The sequence below is a fragment of the Leptopilina boulardi genome, unplaced genomic scaffold (assembly GCF_019393585.1).
Source record: "Leptopilina boulardi isolate dan_hultmark-lab unplaced genomic scaffold, ZJU_Lbou_2.1 LbouV2_322, whole genome shotgun sequence".
NCBI lineage: Eukaryota > Metazoa > Arthropoda > Insecta > Hymenoptera > Figitidae > Leptopilina > Leptopilina boulardi.
This window is the reverse complement of record NW_026137888.1, coordinates 1,413,587-1,430,922: the sequence shown is the minus strand read 5'-3', so window position 1 is coordinate 1,430,922 and position 17,336 is coordinate 1,413,587. Positions and strand designations below refer to the sequence as shown.

The following is a 17,336-nucleotide window of genomic DNA, read 5'->3' as shown; positions in this document are numbered from 1 at the left end:
CGGCCGAGAACTAATATTGATGTGACTCGCTCTGTAGCACTCCATGTGTTTTCACCATGTTTTGACAGTTGATTTTGATTTTTTTTTATTGTGAAATGTTTAGTGAGTTTGTAAAATAATTTGGAAGAATTAAACGAGAAATAAATAATCATAGATGAACATAAATATGCGCGGACAACTGAACCGAGAAAAAGAGAACGCCACAATTGTTGCGTTCTTCAGTGCTCAGCGTTCAAAAACAATGAAAACCATCTTCATCGAGTTCCAATATATATCTTAAGACGCAAACAATGGGCTACAGCAATAAAAACTGGAAAAAGCTTAAATAATAGCATGAGAGTTTGCAGCAAACATTTCAGACCCGAAGATTACATTACGACTCGTGAGTTCTCGGCCGGCCGCTAGTAGCGCTAGTTTAGCTGTTTGAATCGCCAATAAAATCAAAATTAGTTTTTATTTGATATTTTGGAAACTTAAACATAAGTGTCTTTTATTGTTAAGTTGATCCTCTTTGTGTATTTGCAATCCAAAAATTTCAAAATTCCTAAAATTTGTTGCTTAGGTATCTTTCTTCGGAGCAAGCCACATGTATATATATTTAAATAGATACATAGAATAAAGATCATAAATACTCGGTTCACAATTTTTGGATCGTATCCAGATTAAATTAAATAGTCACCAAAATCACTTCGACTTTTAAAATGAAAACTGTCTAAATGAATTGCCGCTTAAGGTCCTTGTGTCACAAATAATTATATATTTTATGTCTTATTAAAATTCTTTAATTTTTATGTCCGCAATATTCGATCCGTGATTTTAAATTTTTGAAAACTGATTTCAGAATCGTAATCAGAGTCCCTAAAAACCATTAAACACCTTACGTTAACACCTTAAACACATTATGTTTAATTAAAATCTACTGATTTTTTAAAGTTGAGGTTTCTGTTAAATTAACTATTTTCAAATTACAGCCATTTAAAAATGATGATGGGTGGCAACTACCCAGTGTGACCTCCGCGTTCGAAAAAAGATGTGTGACACCGTAGGGTTAATTTTTCTTGAACTTTTAATAAAATCATTCGAAGTGTTAAAAAATTAAGTTCTCCAGTACGGAGAAATTTTTCCGGACCTCCTCTAAATTGCAAAAGCAAACGGTGTACGTGATTCAGCTTAACCAGATAATCTAAATAAAAAATAAATGATATTTCCTTATTCGCAATCCATTCCTCGAGGTACTGACATGGCCGCTTCTTGAAATTTTTTAAAATTGTCAAAATATCGGACTTTTTTTGAAAAGAGTGAAAGAGAGAGGGGAGGGAGGGAGAGAGAGCATTTTATTCTAAAAGTTAGAAACGCTTTTTCCACCTTTTTTGAATTATGTTTCATTTCTAACGCTTCATTTCTTTTTCCTCGGTATTTTTTCAATTAAAAATTATGGAAGGGTATTACAAAAAATAGTGTTTGATACATGTGCGTAAAATAGATGATTTTACGAGTGTGATTTTTGCATCATGAGCCGAAGGCGAGTGATGCAAATCACACGAGTAAATTCATCTATTTTACGCACATGTATCAAAAATAAATATTTTGAAAGTTTAGTTTACAGTACAGTGTTACAACTATTAATTTAATTTGATAAATAGTGCTGTAATCAAATATATATTACTTGTTTTAGATTGATCTACCATTAGAAAATGAAGGTCACGATGAAAATTATGATAATGATAATGATGATGATGATCATGAAGATGATGATGATGAAGATGATAATAATGAGGATGATGATAATAATGATGATGAAGATGATGATAATGATGATGCTAACGAATTTCCTGTAGCTCCTGAAGACTTAAATATTAATAGTGAATTGCAAAAAAAACTGCAATCACCACAAATATTAGAAACAATTACTACCCCAGTAGTGGTGAGTGAAGGGGAACTGCTGTTAATTTTTCTAAAATATGCTATTTTTGCGGAATTAAATCACACTGCTGTCATGCAGTTATTCAAAGCAGTCAATTGCATTTTCGCTTCAAATGTTTTACCCGACACTCGTTATTTTATTGACAAATTATTTTTTCAAACTGATTTTGTCAAATATCATTGTATTTGCCCGTATTGCAATTCATATGTTGGTACATTTGTTCGATCAGACCGACAAATGCTATGCAATGTTTGTCAAAAAGAAATTTTCATCAATGGTCCAAATTTTATGAGTTTCTTCGCAACATTTGATATCAAAAACAATGTAAAAGCACTTCTAGAACGTCATGACAGGTACTATAATTATGTAATGACACGTAGAACTCACGATCCTGAAATGTATCGTGATATTTATGATGGGAAAAAGTATCGACAATTCGTTGAAAGGTTACCAGTTGATGAACAAGAGCAATATGTAACGTTAACTTTTAACTGTGACGGAGCTCCTACTTTTGAAAGTAGCACATGTTCGATTTATCCAGTTCAGGTAATGATAAATGAATTGCCAATAGAAGAAAGAACTACAGAGACTATTGTAGCTGCAGTGTGGTTTGGCAAATCAAAACCACAAATGAATGCGCTAATGGAAGGTTTCGTTGACAGTATGAATGAGTTCACTGCTACTGATGTAGAATGTTGTATTGAAGGCGAAATAAAGCTAGTTAAACCGTACGCAATATGTTGCTGTGTTGATTCAGTCGCTCGAGCTCCTATGCAGGGAATTAAACAGTATAATGGAAGATATTCATGTCCTTGGTGCTTACATCCGGGCGAATATGTGCCAAGTGTATCAGGTAAAGGAGGTTGTATAAAATTTCCACTTTTGGACGAGGTGCCTGAGAAACGAACCGAAGAACATTTTCTCGAGTGCTTAGATTACGTATCTTCAACTGAAAGAAATCAAACAAATTCTAGAGAAATTGCTAATCCAGGAAATATTGATGTTGCGCATCAAGTTGTACCTGAAAATGATAATGAAGTCTTATATCCTACTGATCTGTCAATGAGTGATGATGAAGAAGAGGAGGAGAATGAACGTGCTTTTGGAATAAAAACCGTTTCTCCGTTGATTAATTTAATTAAGTTTGAAATGATTGACGGATTCGTGCCAGATGATTTACACTTTGCTCGATTGGGTTTAGCGGAGCAAATGACAGATTGCTGGTTTAAGAGACGAACATCACCGTTATCTAAAACACTGACAGCTGAAACTGTAAAAGAAATAGATAAATTGTTGAATTCTATTTCAGTTCCTCATCAAGCAATGCGATTAACAAGATCCTTTAGTGATAGAGCGTATTGGAAAGGAAAGGAATGGGAAAATTGGATTTTATACTACAGTCTTCCTATTATGGAGTTGTATTTAGAAGACAAGTATATAAAACATTGGGCTTTATTTGTGGAAGCATTTTACTTATCTTCACAAACTACAATTAGAAAAGAAGAATTAAAGGGACTTGACTTCATAATAAAAGTATTTTTAGCGGATTTGCAAAAGCTGTACACAAAAGTAGCTATGACTTTTAATGCCCATCAGTGTTTTCATTGGCCAAAAAGTCAATACGATTGGGGCCCATCGTGGTCACACAACACTTTTCCATTTGAAAGTGGAAATGGAAAGTTATTAAAAATGGTTCATGCTGCTAATGGCGTTACCAATCAAATTTGTCGAAAGTTGTCTATGAAGCAATGCGACTTGTTGCTAACAAATTTTGTATTTCCAAATTCGTCACCTCCAGTACAAAATTACTGTTCTAATTTGAAGAATAAAAGCACCCAAAAAACTTGCAAGGTGAATTCGGGTAGATATTTTGGACCGCCAAAAAAAGCAAAAGAAATTTGGATTCGAAAACTACAACTTTCATCTGAGGCAGTTTCTTATAAACGAATGGTAAAAGATAAGTGTCTCTACTCTGTTACTGTTAAACAAAACGAACGATCCAATAATAGTCATGCGCAATTAAATGACGGTTCATTTGTAAAAATTTTAGAGTTTATCGTAGACGAGCAATTAGAGAAAGAATTTGTAATTTTCAAATATTTCGTAACAGAAAATGCCTATGATCAATATCCACATCTTCAAAATGTAATTGGGTTAGAAAAAATTGTTCAAGCTGTACCTGTGGAAATGTTACAAAAAATTGCTGTATTTCTGAAAGTAAATAACAAGCAATATATTTGCTCTGTACCAAATTTATTGCACTATTAAGTAAGGATTGGCAATTAGGTAAAGATTGGCTCATTTCGAATTTTAGCAGAACGTCCTTGGTGTATTCACTTTGGCAGAGTAAAATCTTGTCTTGTTCGATATTTATCCATTTTCCGGTCCACATTTCATATGGAGTTTCTTTGTCAATTCTTTTTGTTGGGACATCTTTTTTCGTCATCATTAGCTGCGCTGATAGCTTCTGCCCCAAAGTTACTTTTTAAAGGTTCGTCAAATTTTAAACAGTCCACGCACTGACTTTTGAGCATACCAGTATTGTAGTTAATGTTTAATTGTCCGAGTCTGACCTGCGTGGTCTTTGACAATCGCGCACTTATTTTTAAATGTCACTTCGTTGTCATTGTTTACTATTTTAACGACTGAGATTAAATTCGTTCTTAAATTGGTTACGTAGACGAATGAAATGTCGCCTTCAGCTTTTACTTCAATTATGCTATTGCTACCATGTTTCAATTCGCACTTTTTGCTCGTCACATTCACTAATGCACTTTGGTCGTTGAAAAGCTGGGCGTCACTTCACAATAGTTAGCGGTTTGAATTTGCTTTCTCTTGAGAGAACATTCGAACTTTTCGTTTCCTTTTTTGTTGCAAAAACAACATTGAAACTTCAGCTTCGAATTGAACGAATTTTTATTTTCGTTTTCACGTTATCCGAACACGTTTTCGTAATTGTCAAATTTTGACTTGTTCGAGAATTTATGTTTGCTTTTTATAAAAATGATGGCACTGCTATCTGATGTTTCACTTTTCTCCATTCTGTCGGTGTACTATTCGACTATTTAGATTTTCAGAATTTCTAGATCGGGTAATAAAGAATCTCACGTCTCGATAGCACAGTAGAAATTTTCGAATGTTTTAGGGAGACTATAGAAAAGCAGGTTTCATAGAAGATCACCGTTGATATCGACTCCCATTGATTATAATTTATCGATAGCGTCGAAGAATTCCGATAGATGCTTTTTCATGTCGTCGCCGTCTTCCATCTTGTGTAAGATTAAGAGTTTTAATAAGGTAACATTACGCGCGAAACCTTTAAATGCGTAAATTTTTTCTAGCTTCGATCAGCCTGAATCCATATCTTGTGTGCGCAATTATTAATTATAATGTGTTTAAATTTGCAAGACCATAGATAACCACTAATGTTAAATATTTATTAGAAATTTATTACTATGTAGTATAATAACTTTTATTTTTGTTGTCGACAAACTTTTAATACTTTTTATTCAGAAGCATTGAAGATGTTCCACATTTTTTAGATTACATTAAAATTAGATTTATGTATGTCGGCATAATAGAACCAAATTTTCATATTCTTTATGTTTAAATTATATCTAAATAAAAAGTTTTTATATTAAACTTATCTTTTTTTTCAACAATTTCATCCTCAATAATAATTTTACTTGTTTTTTAAAAATAATTTAGCCAATGATATTGGCGATTCAAACAGCTACACTAGCGCCACAGTTGAACTAATTTAGGCGTGACTCGCTCTAAAGCAGTCTCTGTTGTGACAGTTTATTTCAAATTATTTAATTATTCTGATATTTTTATTGCGTTTGTAAAATAATTTTTAAGCGTTAAATAAAAAAAAATAATTTAAAACACATGGAGTGCTACAGAGCGAGTCACGCCTAAATTAGTTCAACTGTGGCGCTAGTGTAGCTGTTTGAATCGCCAATAATGCTATCTTGCACACATTAAAACAGTAAATACATTTGTTTGGTATTTGCATTGCTTCTTAGGAAGTATTTCTTAGAAGTGATTTTGCATCAAGAAGAAATGTAAAAATTTTGGGACCTCGAATTATATTCCATAATCCATACAAAATTAAACTCAAAAAACGATGAAGAAAATTTGTTCCTTTCAAAACTTTTTTAAAAATATAAAGTAAAAATGTATAATTACAAAGAATTTAATTCTGAAATCCTTTCAAAAAGATTATTAAATCAATTAAATAATTGCTAAAACATGTAAACAAAAAGCTTACACAGATAGCACAACAGTTTGCAGTAAGTTTGCTGCAAGTTTGCAATGCCAAGTTCTAAGTTTGCACTTTAAGTTTGCAGCAAACTTGTGGAAAATAGCGAAGTGTCCACCCTTTTAAAGTTTGCATTGCAAGTTTGCAGAGGTCTTTCTCAGAAAGTTTGCAGAAAGTTTTTATAGCAAGCTTGAAGAAAATTTGCGCAAAACTAATTTGCAAAGTTAATTATTTACAAAAGTTAATTTATAGTGCGCAGTAGTGTTCTATAGGGCTTAGGGTTACGCAATAGATTTTAGTCATCTGCTCTCTAGGAAAGGTATCAAGTAACAAAATATCAACATATTTAAAAAAATTTTTTTGTTTTAATTTTCTGGGAAACTTTCTTCAAGCATGATATAAAAGCTTTCTACAATCTTCCTGAGAAAGTTTTCTGCAAACTTGCAATGCAAACTTTAAAAGAGTGGACATTTCTCTATTTGACACAAATTAGCTGCAAACTTGCAATGAAAACTTAGAACTTGGCATTGTAAACTTGCCGCAAGTTTGCTGCAAACTGTTGTGCTATCTGGGTAATGGCAAAAAACACATAAAAACAAGAAGTAAAGAAATAATTGCAGGCACGCGGAAAACAAAAAATCAAAAAAAGGTTTTGAAGATTTTCACAATTCTCCTCGCCAAATTATACGCAGAAAACGAAAGGTAAAAAAATTCTATGTCTAATGTCCTTGCAAAATTATATGTAAAAAAAACCAATAATAAAAAATTTTTTAATTTTTTAAAATGTTTGTGAATTGCTAAAAATTACGCAGGAGCGAAACACCAATAATAATGGTAAAAAATCTAAAGTTTTTAAATTTAATTTTTATTCCTGCAAAATTATATATGTAAAAAAAGGAACAGAACATTTCAAGCTTAAAATTCCCCGCGGAATTATGCACGAAAAACTATAAATAAACGAATTTGAAACTTTAGACCTGAAAAAATTTGAATCTAAAATCCAAAAAAAAACAAAATTTTAAGTCTAAAATCCTTGCGAAGTTACATGTAGAATGCTAATGATAAAAAATAATATTTGAAAGTCTTAAAATAAAATACACACTGCACACGAAAAGCAAAAAATTTTTCAAGTTTAAAATTCCTCACGGTAGACGAGGAACAGAAAAATTTGACAAAAAAATAAGAACGGAAAATGAAAGCAAAGAAATTTTAAGTCTAAAATCCTCGTAAATTAAACGCGTGAAAAAAATAAAAAAAATTCAAGTTTGAAATCCTCGCGGAATTATATGTAGAAAACTAATAATGAAAAAAAAATTTCAGGTTTAAAATGCTGTAAAAAATACACAGAGAAAATGAGAAGGAAAAAAACTGATCAAGTCTAAAATTTCTCATGAAATTATACGCAAAAAAGAAGAAATGGAAAAATTAGAAATTTGGTACTGAAAAAATTTTTTTTTAAATTTAATTTTAAAATCCTCACGGAATTTACAAGCGGAATGCTCATAATAAAAAAATGTTATTTTAAAATTTTTATAAAATGCAGATAAAAAACAAAAAAAAATTTGTAGTAAAAAATTCCGCGCGAAATTATAAGCTAGAAATAAAAAATAAAAAAAATTTGAAGTAAAAAAATCCTCGAGGAATTACATGCATATTACTCGCGTAAAAGCCCAAAACTAGTCGTGTATTTACATGCGGAATCCTCGCGAATTTCCTCGCGGAAATCTGCGTATATTTTTTTGATAGGGCACAGTGGGTGATTTCGCTCTTTTTCGATCCAAAATCGTAGAACTCTGAGCAGAAACAACATAAAAGGATAAATCTTGTTGGAGAGTAAAGATTGATGTACACAGATTACAGGAAAAATAAGCAGAAACGTTAATAATAATTTTATAACCTTAAAAATTTACGTGGAAGTCAGAAGTTTCATTAAAAAATCTCTATTATTCATTACTGCACAAGGTGGCAGCTCGTATTTCTTTGAAAAAACATTTTTCTTAGTAGATTTTGAGTCAACTTATTCGAACCTACAATAGAAATTAATTAAAAATTATTTGGTTTTGAATAATTGAGGTTATAATAGACATACTTTTTCTCTCCTCTTTTAAAACAAATTGAGTATAACTTTTTTGATAACTAAAGGTGCTCTAAGGGTTTTTGAGGTCCCTGATTACGATGGTGATGTTAGTTTTTTAAAATTCAAAATGGCGGATTCAATATGGCGAATGACACATATAAAAGTTGTTCAAATTGGCTTGAAACTCGTCACCCGGGAGTTTTTGAGATCGCTTTACTCTCAATCTTTCAAAATTGATAATCTAAAATTATAATTATTTCTAATATAATATTGAAGCATATATATTGACTCATATATATCATTACATGTGTCTATATCTATATATATGCATATCTCTGCCTGCATGCTATGACTCGACGCGAGCAAACAATGTATATAGATTGTAACGGGGTTTCCATTTTCTGTATTAAAGATTTTACTAACAATATCCCTAGCAACTTTTAATCTAAAATTCTCGCCACGTTACTATTTAGTAAAATGAAGTTAATTATTTTGTTTTATACTTATCTGGAATTTCCTTTTTAAATTCTTCGAAATTTCCGGTACTTTGGATCTTACCGGAAACTTTCCAGATGACGAAAATTCTATTTTATTTAAAACAAAAGTGAAATACCTTGAAGGTCACGCTCTTCCGACTTTCAAGGTGTAACCTCAAGAAAACTCGTTATTTATTCTAAAATTATTAATTTAATAATAAATCAAAATTTTACGGGCGCCAGGTGAAAGGAAGTTTCACCTGAGCTTTCGACCTATTACTTTCACTTGAAATAAAATAAAATATAACTCGGCTAATTCAGAAAACTATTGAGACTTCGTATTTCAAGGTGTGGGGGAAATACTCAATTTACTGAGAGAGAACTGCCATTCATTACAATGTTTCAGTTTATTCAAATAATTTCTAATCTAAGAAAACATTATATAAATTTTCCAAAACTAAAAAAAAGTCAAACAAAATCAGTTATTTTTAATAAAGGAAGAAGCGAATTTTAATCTTACATATTATTAATCAATATCAAACAAGAAAAATCTTTATTTACGATGACCAATACTTGAGAAGGGAGAATAGCAAATGGACTTACTTCTGGTTTGCTGTGGAGAGAGAGAGAGATAGAGAGAGAAGACGTTCGCCCCTCCTCGCCAGCAATCCACGCCGGAAATTTTCACTAAGAACGTCCTCTTACAATTCATAAATTGTTATTCTTTATGAATAAAGCCGTGTCTCAAAGTAGCGAAATTTAATTAGAACAATTCCCTTCCTTTCAATCTTTACTCTGAAATCTTTATTACTCGCGAAAAACACTATTTTACTCGAGTATTCACAGCGTGGTGTCCGGCGAGGGAGGCGTTCTCCTTAATCGCAATTTTCATACTTCTGTTGTGATTTTCAATAATTTGACACTGGTGACGAACTAACCTCGGAGTCGATTCTTTTCTTCTTCTAAAAATCTCCTCGACATCTTTACAGCGGTGATTGTACTGCAGTTTTCTAGTTTATAAAACGCAACTGTGATCTACACGCCACGAGGACCACCAAGAACAATGTGTTACGTAGTAACAATATTTAACAATTAAAAATATTTTTGTCATTCTTTTAATACAAACATTTTAAAACGAATATTTCTCGAACAAATATTTTAGTAAAATGTTAGTTTGTAAGCCTCTGAATCTTTCAAAATCTTCGGTATGTAGAGAAAATGATTTTATTGCGGTACTGGGTTATAACCCTAGGTACCTGAGTAGAACGGTCAAGATGGCAATAGGCAATTTGTACTATTTCTCAAAATCTATGTACAAAATTTATCCTTCCATCTTCAAATTCCAACGTTGCCACTTTCACTTTTTCAAAATCTAAATGCGACGTTGCCAAATTTAGCCTGTACTTCGAGTAAGGGCCCTGTACCTAAACAGGACCTGAGATCAGAACTCGGTCGACTTCCGAAAAGAATAGACGTAGAGATTTAATTTTGTCAGAAACTTACTCCATGTATTTTGTCTTTGAAATTAAATAAATGTGTTAATTAAGGGTAAAATCAATATCAAAATTATTCTCCTTTACTCTTAATAATAAAATGTCAGTTTTATTAAAAAACAATCAAGCCTTTTTCTATTGAGGCAGAACAAAATTTGGTCCTTCGAGCCGGATACACCGGATATGTCTTATCAAAACTAGTTCGCGTTAATTATGGACTTGCAGTTAATTAATTCGTGTGCAAAGTGAGTGTTTAAATACAAACTATCCATTCAAAACGTTTTCTATATCCATTAAAGAAAACGCATCTCTGTTCGAACTGTACACGAGAGAAGTTGTGATTTGTGAGTGACAGCAGACTGATATAAAGTTCCAATCTTTATCGGTCAGTTCGATGCAATCACCACAACAAAACCTGCAAGCCAGCCAGCACTAGTGGAATTCTACATCCATTCCACATCGTCCTTTCTATCAAGACGAGGTTTCCAAGCCAAAACTTATCACTGAACGAGTCTGAGGTCCAGTCGAGGCTTAAAGGTTCCTGAGTCAACGTGAGAGGGTCCACATCCAGAGATACCAGAGTGTAACATAATACATCTTCGGTGGTCAACATTGCAGAAATTATCGCAATCTCTAAAGTGGTGAGTTTCACGCTTGTTCTAATTCAAAAAGTGTTCAAATCCTGTCCTTCACAATCCAATTTAGTCTAAATTAAAATATTTTACAAAATGGCTACTATTTCTGAACTAAAAAAGTTACGCGGTAGCATAAAACGTAACCTAACAAATTTTGAAAATGTTTTAAAAGAAATCAATGATGAAACAGATCTAGAGTCTCTTGATTTAGATGGTAGATTGCAAAGACATCTCAGTTTATGGGATGCTTTCAGCAATGTGCAAGATAAAATTGATAATTTGATAACTGATGAGACAGAAAGGGCGACAAATGATTCAGAAAGGGAATCCTTTGAAAAAAGATTTTATACTGTTAGCGGCTTAACTAAAAGGCATTTAAGAACAATTTCGATGACGTCGTTAGCATCAGTCCCTCAAAACACTGTTCCGGTTAGCACTGAAAATGTTGATATATCTCAATTTCCAAAATCGCGATTTGAACTTCCTAAACTTCAGACTCCTACATTCGAGGGTTCTTGCGAAACATGGCTTACATTCCGTGATGCGTTCAAATCAATGTGTCACAATAATCCCTCTATTCCAGAACTTCACAAATTTTATTACCTGAAGGCCTGTTTAAAATCTGAAGCGGCGGAAGTTATTGATTCGCTCGAAATCACTGCTGAAAATTATAAAGTAGCTTGGGACGCTCTCAATCAAAGGTACGATAATCAAAGAGTAATTGTTGATAGTCATGTCAAATCTTTATTCGAAATCTCATGCAATTTAAAAAATTCATCTATTCGCGGTTTATTAGATAATTTGCAAAAACGTATGCGAGCTCTTGATGCATTGCTTACACCCAATGCTCAAAGGGATATAATGCTGATTTACTTAGTTAAAAGCAATCTCAACAATCACAATCGCGAAAAATGGGAGGAAAGTTTAATTTCTACCAGAGTGCCGACTATGGATGATTTTACTCGTTTTCTAGAACAACGCGCGATTATCGAATCTTCGCATTTGAATCAAAACCAGAATTCCTCTCAAAAATGTGCCTCGAATAAAAACGGCAATAAGTCTCAATCGAATTCTAAGCAATCTCAATCCTGCATGAAAACTACAATTGACGCGTCATCAAAGAAATATTCTAATTCTTGTCCTGTTTGTCAAGAAAAACACAAGCCTTACGCCTGTCCAACATTTTTAAAATTGTCACCATCAGAACGGTATAACGAGATTAAAAAGACCTCTCTTTGTCGCAATTGTTTAAATGGCCCTCATCGAACCATTGATTGCAAAGCGTCTAATTGTCAAAAATGTAACGAGAAACACAATACTCTTCTTCATTTTGAAAAAAGAAGTTCTAATAACCAAGTCAATAATTCTGACGTCAATGCAACAGACTCAGGTATACGTGATCCTTCTACTTCGCAATCAACACAATATCAAGGTTTTCATGCGCAAATCACCTCACAAATTGTTCTAGGGACTGCTGTGGTTGATATTTCAAATAGCAAAGGTGAATTTAAACCTTGTCGCGTACTACTCGATTCGGGATCTCAATGCAATTCTATATCAGAAAAATTCGCATCATTCTTGGGATTACAAAAAAGAAGTGTAAACATTAAATTACATGGTGCTCAAAACATTAGCTCTTCCGTGAAGTACAGTACCGTCGTTAAAAGCAAGTCGCGTTATTCAAACACAAAACTTGAATTGTCTTGTCTCATCTTCAAAGAGATTTCAGATCTCATGCCGAATCTAGCGATCGATAAAAAATGGATTAATATACCGGATGGTATAAAACTAGCGGATCCAGAATTCCACAAACCCGCTGAAATTAATCTATTGATTGGTGCTGAATTCTTCTTTCAACTATTACAAATCGGTCAAATGTGCGTCAAGGGACAATCTGCTGTATTTCAAGAAACTCTTCTCGGTTGGATTTTAACCGGCTCAATTTCGAATCCGATCTGTTCAAACAGCTCAAAAATCTCTTGTAATCTTATTAAATTTCGCGATCTACCTATTCTATGGGATATAGATACGGAATCTAATGAAAAAATTCAATCGGCAGATGACGTTGCGTGCGAAAAACACTATAAAGACAATGTCTCTAGACTTGAATCGGGCGCGTATTGCGTAAAACTTCCTTTTAACGAAAAAAGGGAATTATTGAGCAATTCTCGAAACACTGCTTTCCAGCGTTTTTATGCACTGGAACGAAAATTCGAAAAGAATCCTTCTTTAAAGGATCAATATACCGAATGCATTAACGGGTATCTCAAACTTGGTCACATGTCACTTGTTCCGCCCGAAGAACCCCTCGATCACGGATATTATCTTCCACATCAAGCAGTGGTAAAAACATCGAGTTTAACCACAAAGGTAAGAGTTGTCTTTGACGGCTCAGCAAAGACAACCTCAGGTATCTCTCTTAATGACACACTAATGGTGGGACCTACAGTACAAGACAATCTCATTTCTATACTCCTACGATTTAGATGCTTTCAATACGTACTGACTGCAGACATTGAACAAATGTATAGACAGATTCGTGTCACAAATGAAGATAGTCTTTTTCAGAAAATTTTATGGCGAGATTCGCCTAAAGAGCCAATCAAAATCTATAGATTGAAAACAGTCACCTTCGGAACCTCCTGCGCTCCCTTTTTAGCAACTCGCACTCTTTCTCAACTCGCAGAAGACGAGTCCAAAAACTTTCCAATCGCCTCAGAAGTTCTAAAAGATGACTTTTACGTCGATGACCTTCAAACTGGTAGGCAAACATTAGAAGAAGCGCGTGAATTACGAGACGACTTAATTGTTCTTCTTAATCGCGGTGGGTTCAATTTACGAAAATGGACATCAAATCACCCTGATCTAATTAACGATTTAGCAAATAGTAATCCAGAAGATTTTATGTCTCTAGATCCTACAAAATCAGTAAAAGCATTGGGATTGCATTGGCACCCATCTAGTGATTCAATTTTTTATGCAGTAAATTTCTCTTCAACAAAAGGACTTGCCACAAAAAGGTCTATTTTGTCTGAAGCTTCCACGATTTATGATCCATATGGTTTGGTTGCTCCAGTAATTGTGTCCGCAAAAATTCTTATACAGCATCTCTGGAAAGAAAAACTTTCATGGGACACTCCGGTCTCATTAGACATTCAAAATTTCTGGAATAATTACAGAAACCAATTACAATGTTTAAACGAGATAAAATTCAAACGATATATCTTATCTCCTGATCACACTGAACTTCAAATCCATGGTTTCGCTGATGCCAGTGAAAAGGCCTATGGGGCATGTCTTTATTTCAGGGTTACTAATAGCCAAGGACAGCACCATTGTGCTCTTATCTGTGCAAAATCTAAGGTGGCCCCTTTAAAAGCTACCACCTTACCTCGACTTGAATTGTGTGCAGCAAATCTATTAATAAAGTTGTACAAATCAACAGTCGAAGCATTTCAGTTTCAAATCAATAAAAAATTCCTTTGGTCTGATTCAACAATTGTGCTTAATTGGATAAATACTCCATCCTATAAGTTAAAAACATTTGTGGCTAATAGAATTTCTGAGATTCAATCTAATTCTCAAAATCACGATTGGAGACATGTACCCACGCAAGACAATCCTGCTGACATAATTTCTCGAGGCCAAGCTCCTCTTGAGTTTGTGAATAACAGGCAATGGATTCAAGGTCCTGCGTGGTTAAGCCAAGACGAAAATTGCTGGCCTGTGTTTAAGTTGGAAAAACGAGACATACCTGAAGTCAAAACTCCCTCACCAATCTCTCTGATCGCAAAGGTAGAGACTCATAAGCCCAGCAATATTGTTCGAAACCACAGTAAGTTGAGAACCTGCGTAAACGTTATGGCGTACTGTCTCCGATGGTTATCAATAGTCAAGCGCAAAAAGGATAGCAATAAAATCACAGGTAAAATATCCCTCGATGAATACGACGCAGCGCTCGAAAAACTAATTTCACTCGCGCAACAAGAATCATTTCCACGCGAATTTCAAGCTCTTTCAAAAAAGGAAAACATTCATCCAAAAAGTAGTCTTGTGAGTCTACATCCATTTTTTGAATCAAATTTGATAAAGGTAGGCGGAAGGCTTTCCCAATCTGATCTATCCTACAGTCAAAAACATCCTATAGTCCTCCCGAAAAATCATGCTTTAACAAAGCTTATTATTCGAGACGAGCACATTTCACGCATGCATGCAGGGACTAATGCAACTCTGTACGGGGTTAGAGAGAAATTCTGGCCTATTGACGGTCGCAACGCTACTAGGCACACAATCAAACAATGCGTTCAATGTTTTCGAGCGAAACCGCGAGAACTCAATTATATAATGGGAAATTTACCCCATAACAGATTGTCTTCCTCTCGTCCATTTTTAAATGTGGGGGTTGACTATTGCGGACCGTTCTTCATAAAAGAACGACGTCATCGAAATCTAACTAAAGTAAAAACATATGTATGCGTCTTTGTTTGCATGGCCACTAAGGCAGTTCATTTGGAATTGGCAAGTGATTTGACTACCGAGGCCTTTCTGAATTGTTTGAAGCGATTATTTGCTCGGAGAGGGTTGGCACATACCATCTCCTCTGACAATGCTACCAATTTCATTGGAGCTAAAAACGAATTAAAAGAATTATATAAAGAAATTCAGACTCTTGAAGAAGGTGAAGAGTTCAAAACTTTTTTAGTTCAGAAAAAGATTAGCTGGTATTTTATTCCACCCCGGACACCTCATTTTGGAGGTCTCTGGGAAGCTGCGGTGAAATCGTTCAAAAAGCATTTCACAAGCATCGCAGGCAACACTCTTTTAACTTATGAACAACTACATACATATGTAGTTGAAATTGAAGCTATACTCAATTCAAGACCTCTTACACCACTTTCTTCCGATCCAAATGATCTCCTTCCTCTGACTCCTGGTCACTTTTTGATTGGAGCACCCATGACAACTTTTCCACACAAAGATTTGCGAAATGTTTCGGCAAACCGTCTGAATTGCTGGGAACACGCTCAGCAGCTGCGTCATCATTTTTGGGATAGATGGAGCAAAGAATATCTCAATGAGCTAATCTCCCGCTCGAAATGGAAGGCAGCTTCAAACCAAGACGACATCAAAATAGGCACACTTGTCGTGCTTAAGGAGGACAACTTGCCGCCCTTGTCATGGAGACTTGGCCGAATATCCGCTATCTTCCCAGGGCAAGATGGCATTATTCGAACAGTGAATGTTCAAGGTTCAACTGGAGTATATAAGCGTTCGCTAAAAAGTGTCTATCCACTACCAATTTATAACAATTAGAGACAAAACAAATGTGTTTCAGTGGTGGTTAGTGACATTAAAAAATTGTTATTTCTTTGAAAGCTACGCATTCAAAGGGGGGCAGAATGTTACGTAGTAACAATATTTAACAATTAAAAATATTTTTGTCATTCTTTTAATACAAACATTTTAAAACGAATATTTCTCGAACAAATATTTTAGTAAAATGTTAGTTTGTAAGCCTCTGAATCTTTCAAAATCTTCGGTATGTAGAGAAAATGATTTTATTGCGGTACTGGGTTATAACCCTAGGTACCTGAGTAGAACGGTCAAGATGGCAATAGGCAATTTGTACTATTTCTCAAAATCTATGTACAAAATTTATCCTTCCATCTTCAAATTCCAACGTTGCCACTTTCACTTTTTCAAAATCTAAATGCGACGTTGCCAAATTTAGCCTGTACTTCGAGTAAGGGCCCTGTACCTAAACAGGACCTGAGATCAGAACTCGGTCGACTTCCGAAAAGAATAGACGTAGAGATTTAATTTTGTCAGAAACTTACTCCATGTATTTTGTCTTTGAAATTAAATAAATGTGTTAATTAAGGGTAAAATCAATATCAAAATTATTCTCCTTCACTCTTAATAATAAAATGTCAGTTTTATTAAAAAACAATCAAGCCTTTTTCTATTGAGGCAGAACACAATGCCTATCTCAATTTTCCAGGCTTCCTTCCTTCTTGATCGATCCCGATTTTACAAAGTATGTAAGCATCATAAAGTTGTCCGCGCGCATCATTCTGGTTGGATGCCGCGCGCGGAAAGATTCCAAACTTCTCGTCTTGTCCCCGGTGGCGTCTCTGATTGGCTGATTCCACCTGAAAATTGGACAACGACCCTGCTGTGGAAATGCGTTAGCACTTTTATCGATGTGAAGTTGGAATTGATTATTTGTCGTCTGCCCCAGTGTTGTGACAGGCAGACGAAATCTTGTATATTGAAAAACTATGGAAGATTGTCGATTAGAAGAGAATTAAACATTTCGCAGGCTCGTTCGTCTCGTCAAATGTTTAATAATTGCGGCTGACAGGATTCTCGTTGTCTTCCTCGTCGATATCAACTCTCTCTTGCTCTCTCTCAGTCTCCGTTCTCACGTATTCTAACCTTAGAAAAAGGTAAACAATTCAAAATAA

The 17,336-nt window shown here is 34.3% G+C and overlaps 1 protein-coding gene across 1 annotated transcript; it reads left to right on the top strand.

The window, feature by feature from the left end:
• The first annotated feature begins 10,962 nt into the window (after positions 1–10,962).
• On the top strand, positions 10,963–16,182 carry LOC127284309 (uncharacterized). Its single transcript, XM_051309698.1, has one exon. The coding sequence runs from the start codon at positions 10,963–10,965 to the stop codon at positions 16,180–16,182; it is 5,220 nt and encodes a 1,739-aa protein (XP_051165655.1).
• The last annotated feature ends 1,154 nt before the right edge of the window (positions 16,183–17,336 follow it).

Bases quoted from the DNA above. Each gene is read 5' to 3' on its own strand.
- LOC127284309 (XM_051309698.1), top strand. From the start codon at position 10,963: ATGGCTACTATTTCTGAACTAAAAAAGTTACGCGGTAGCATAAAACGT.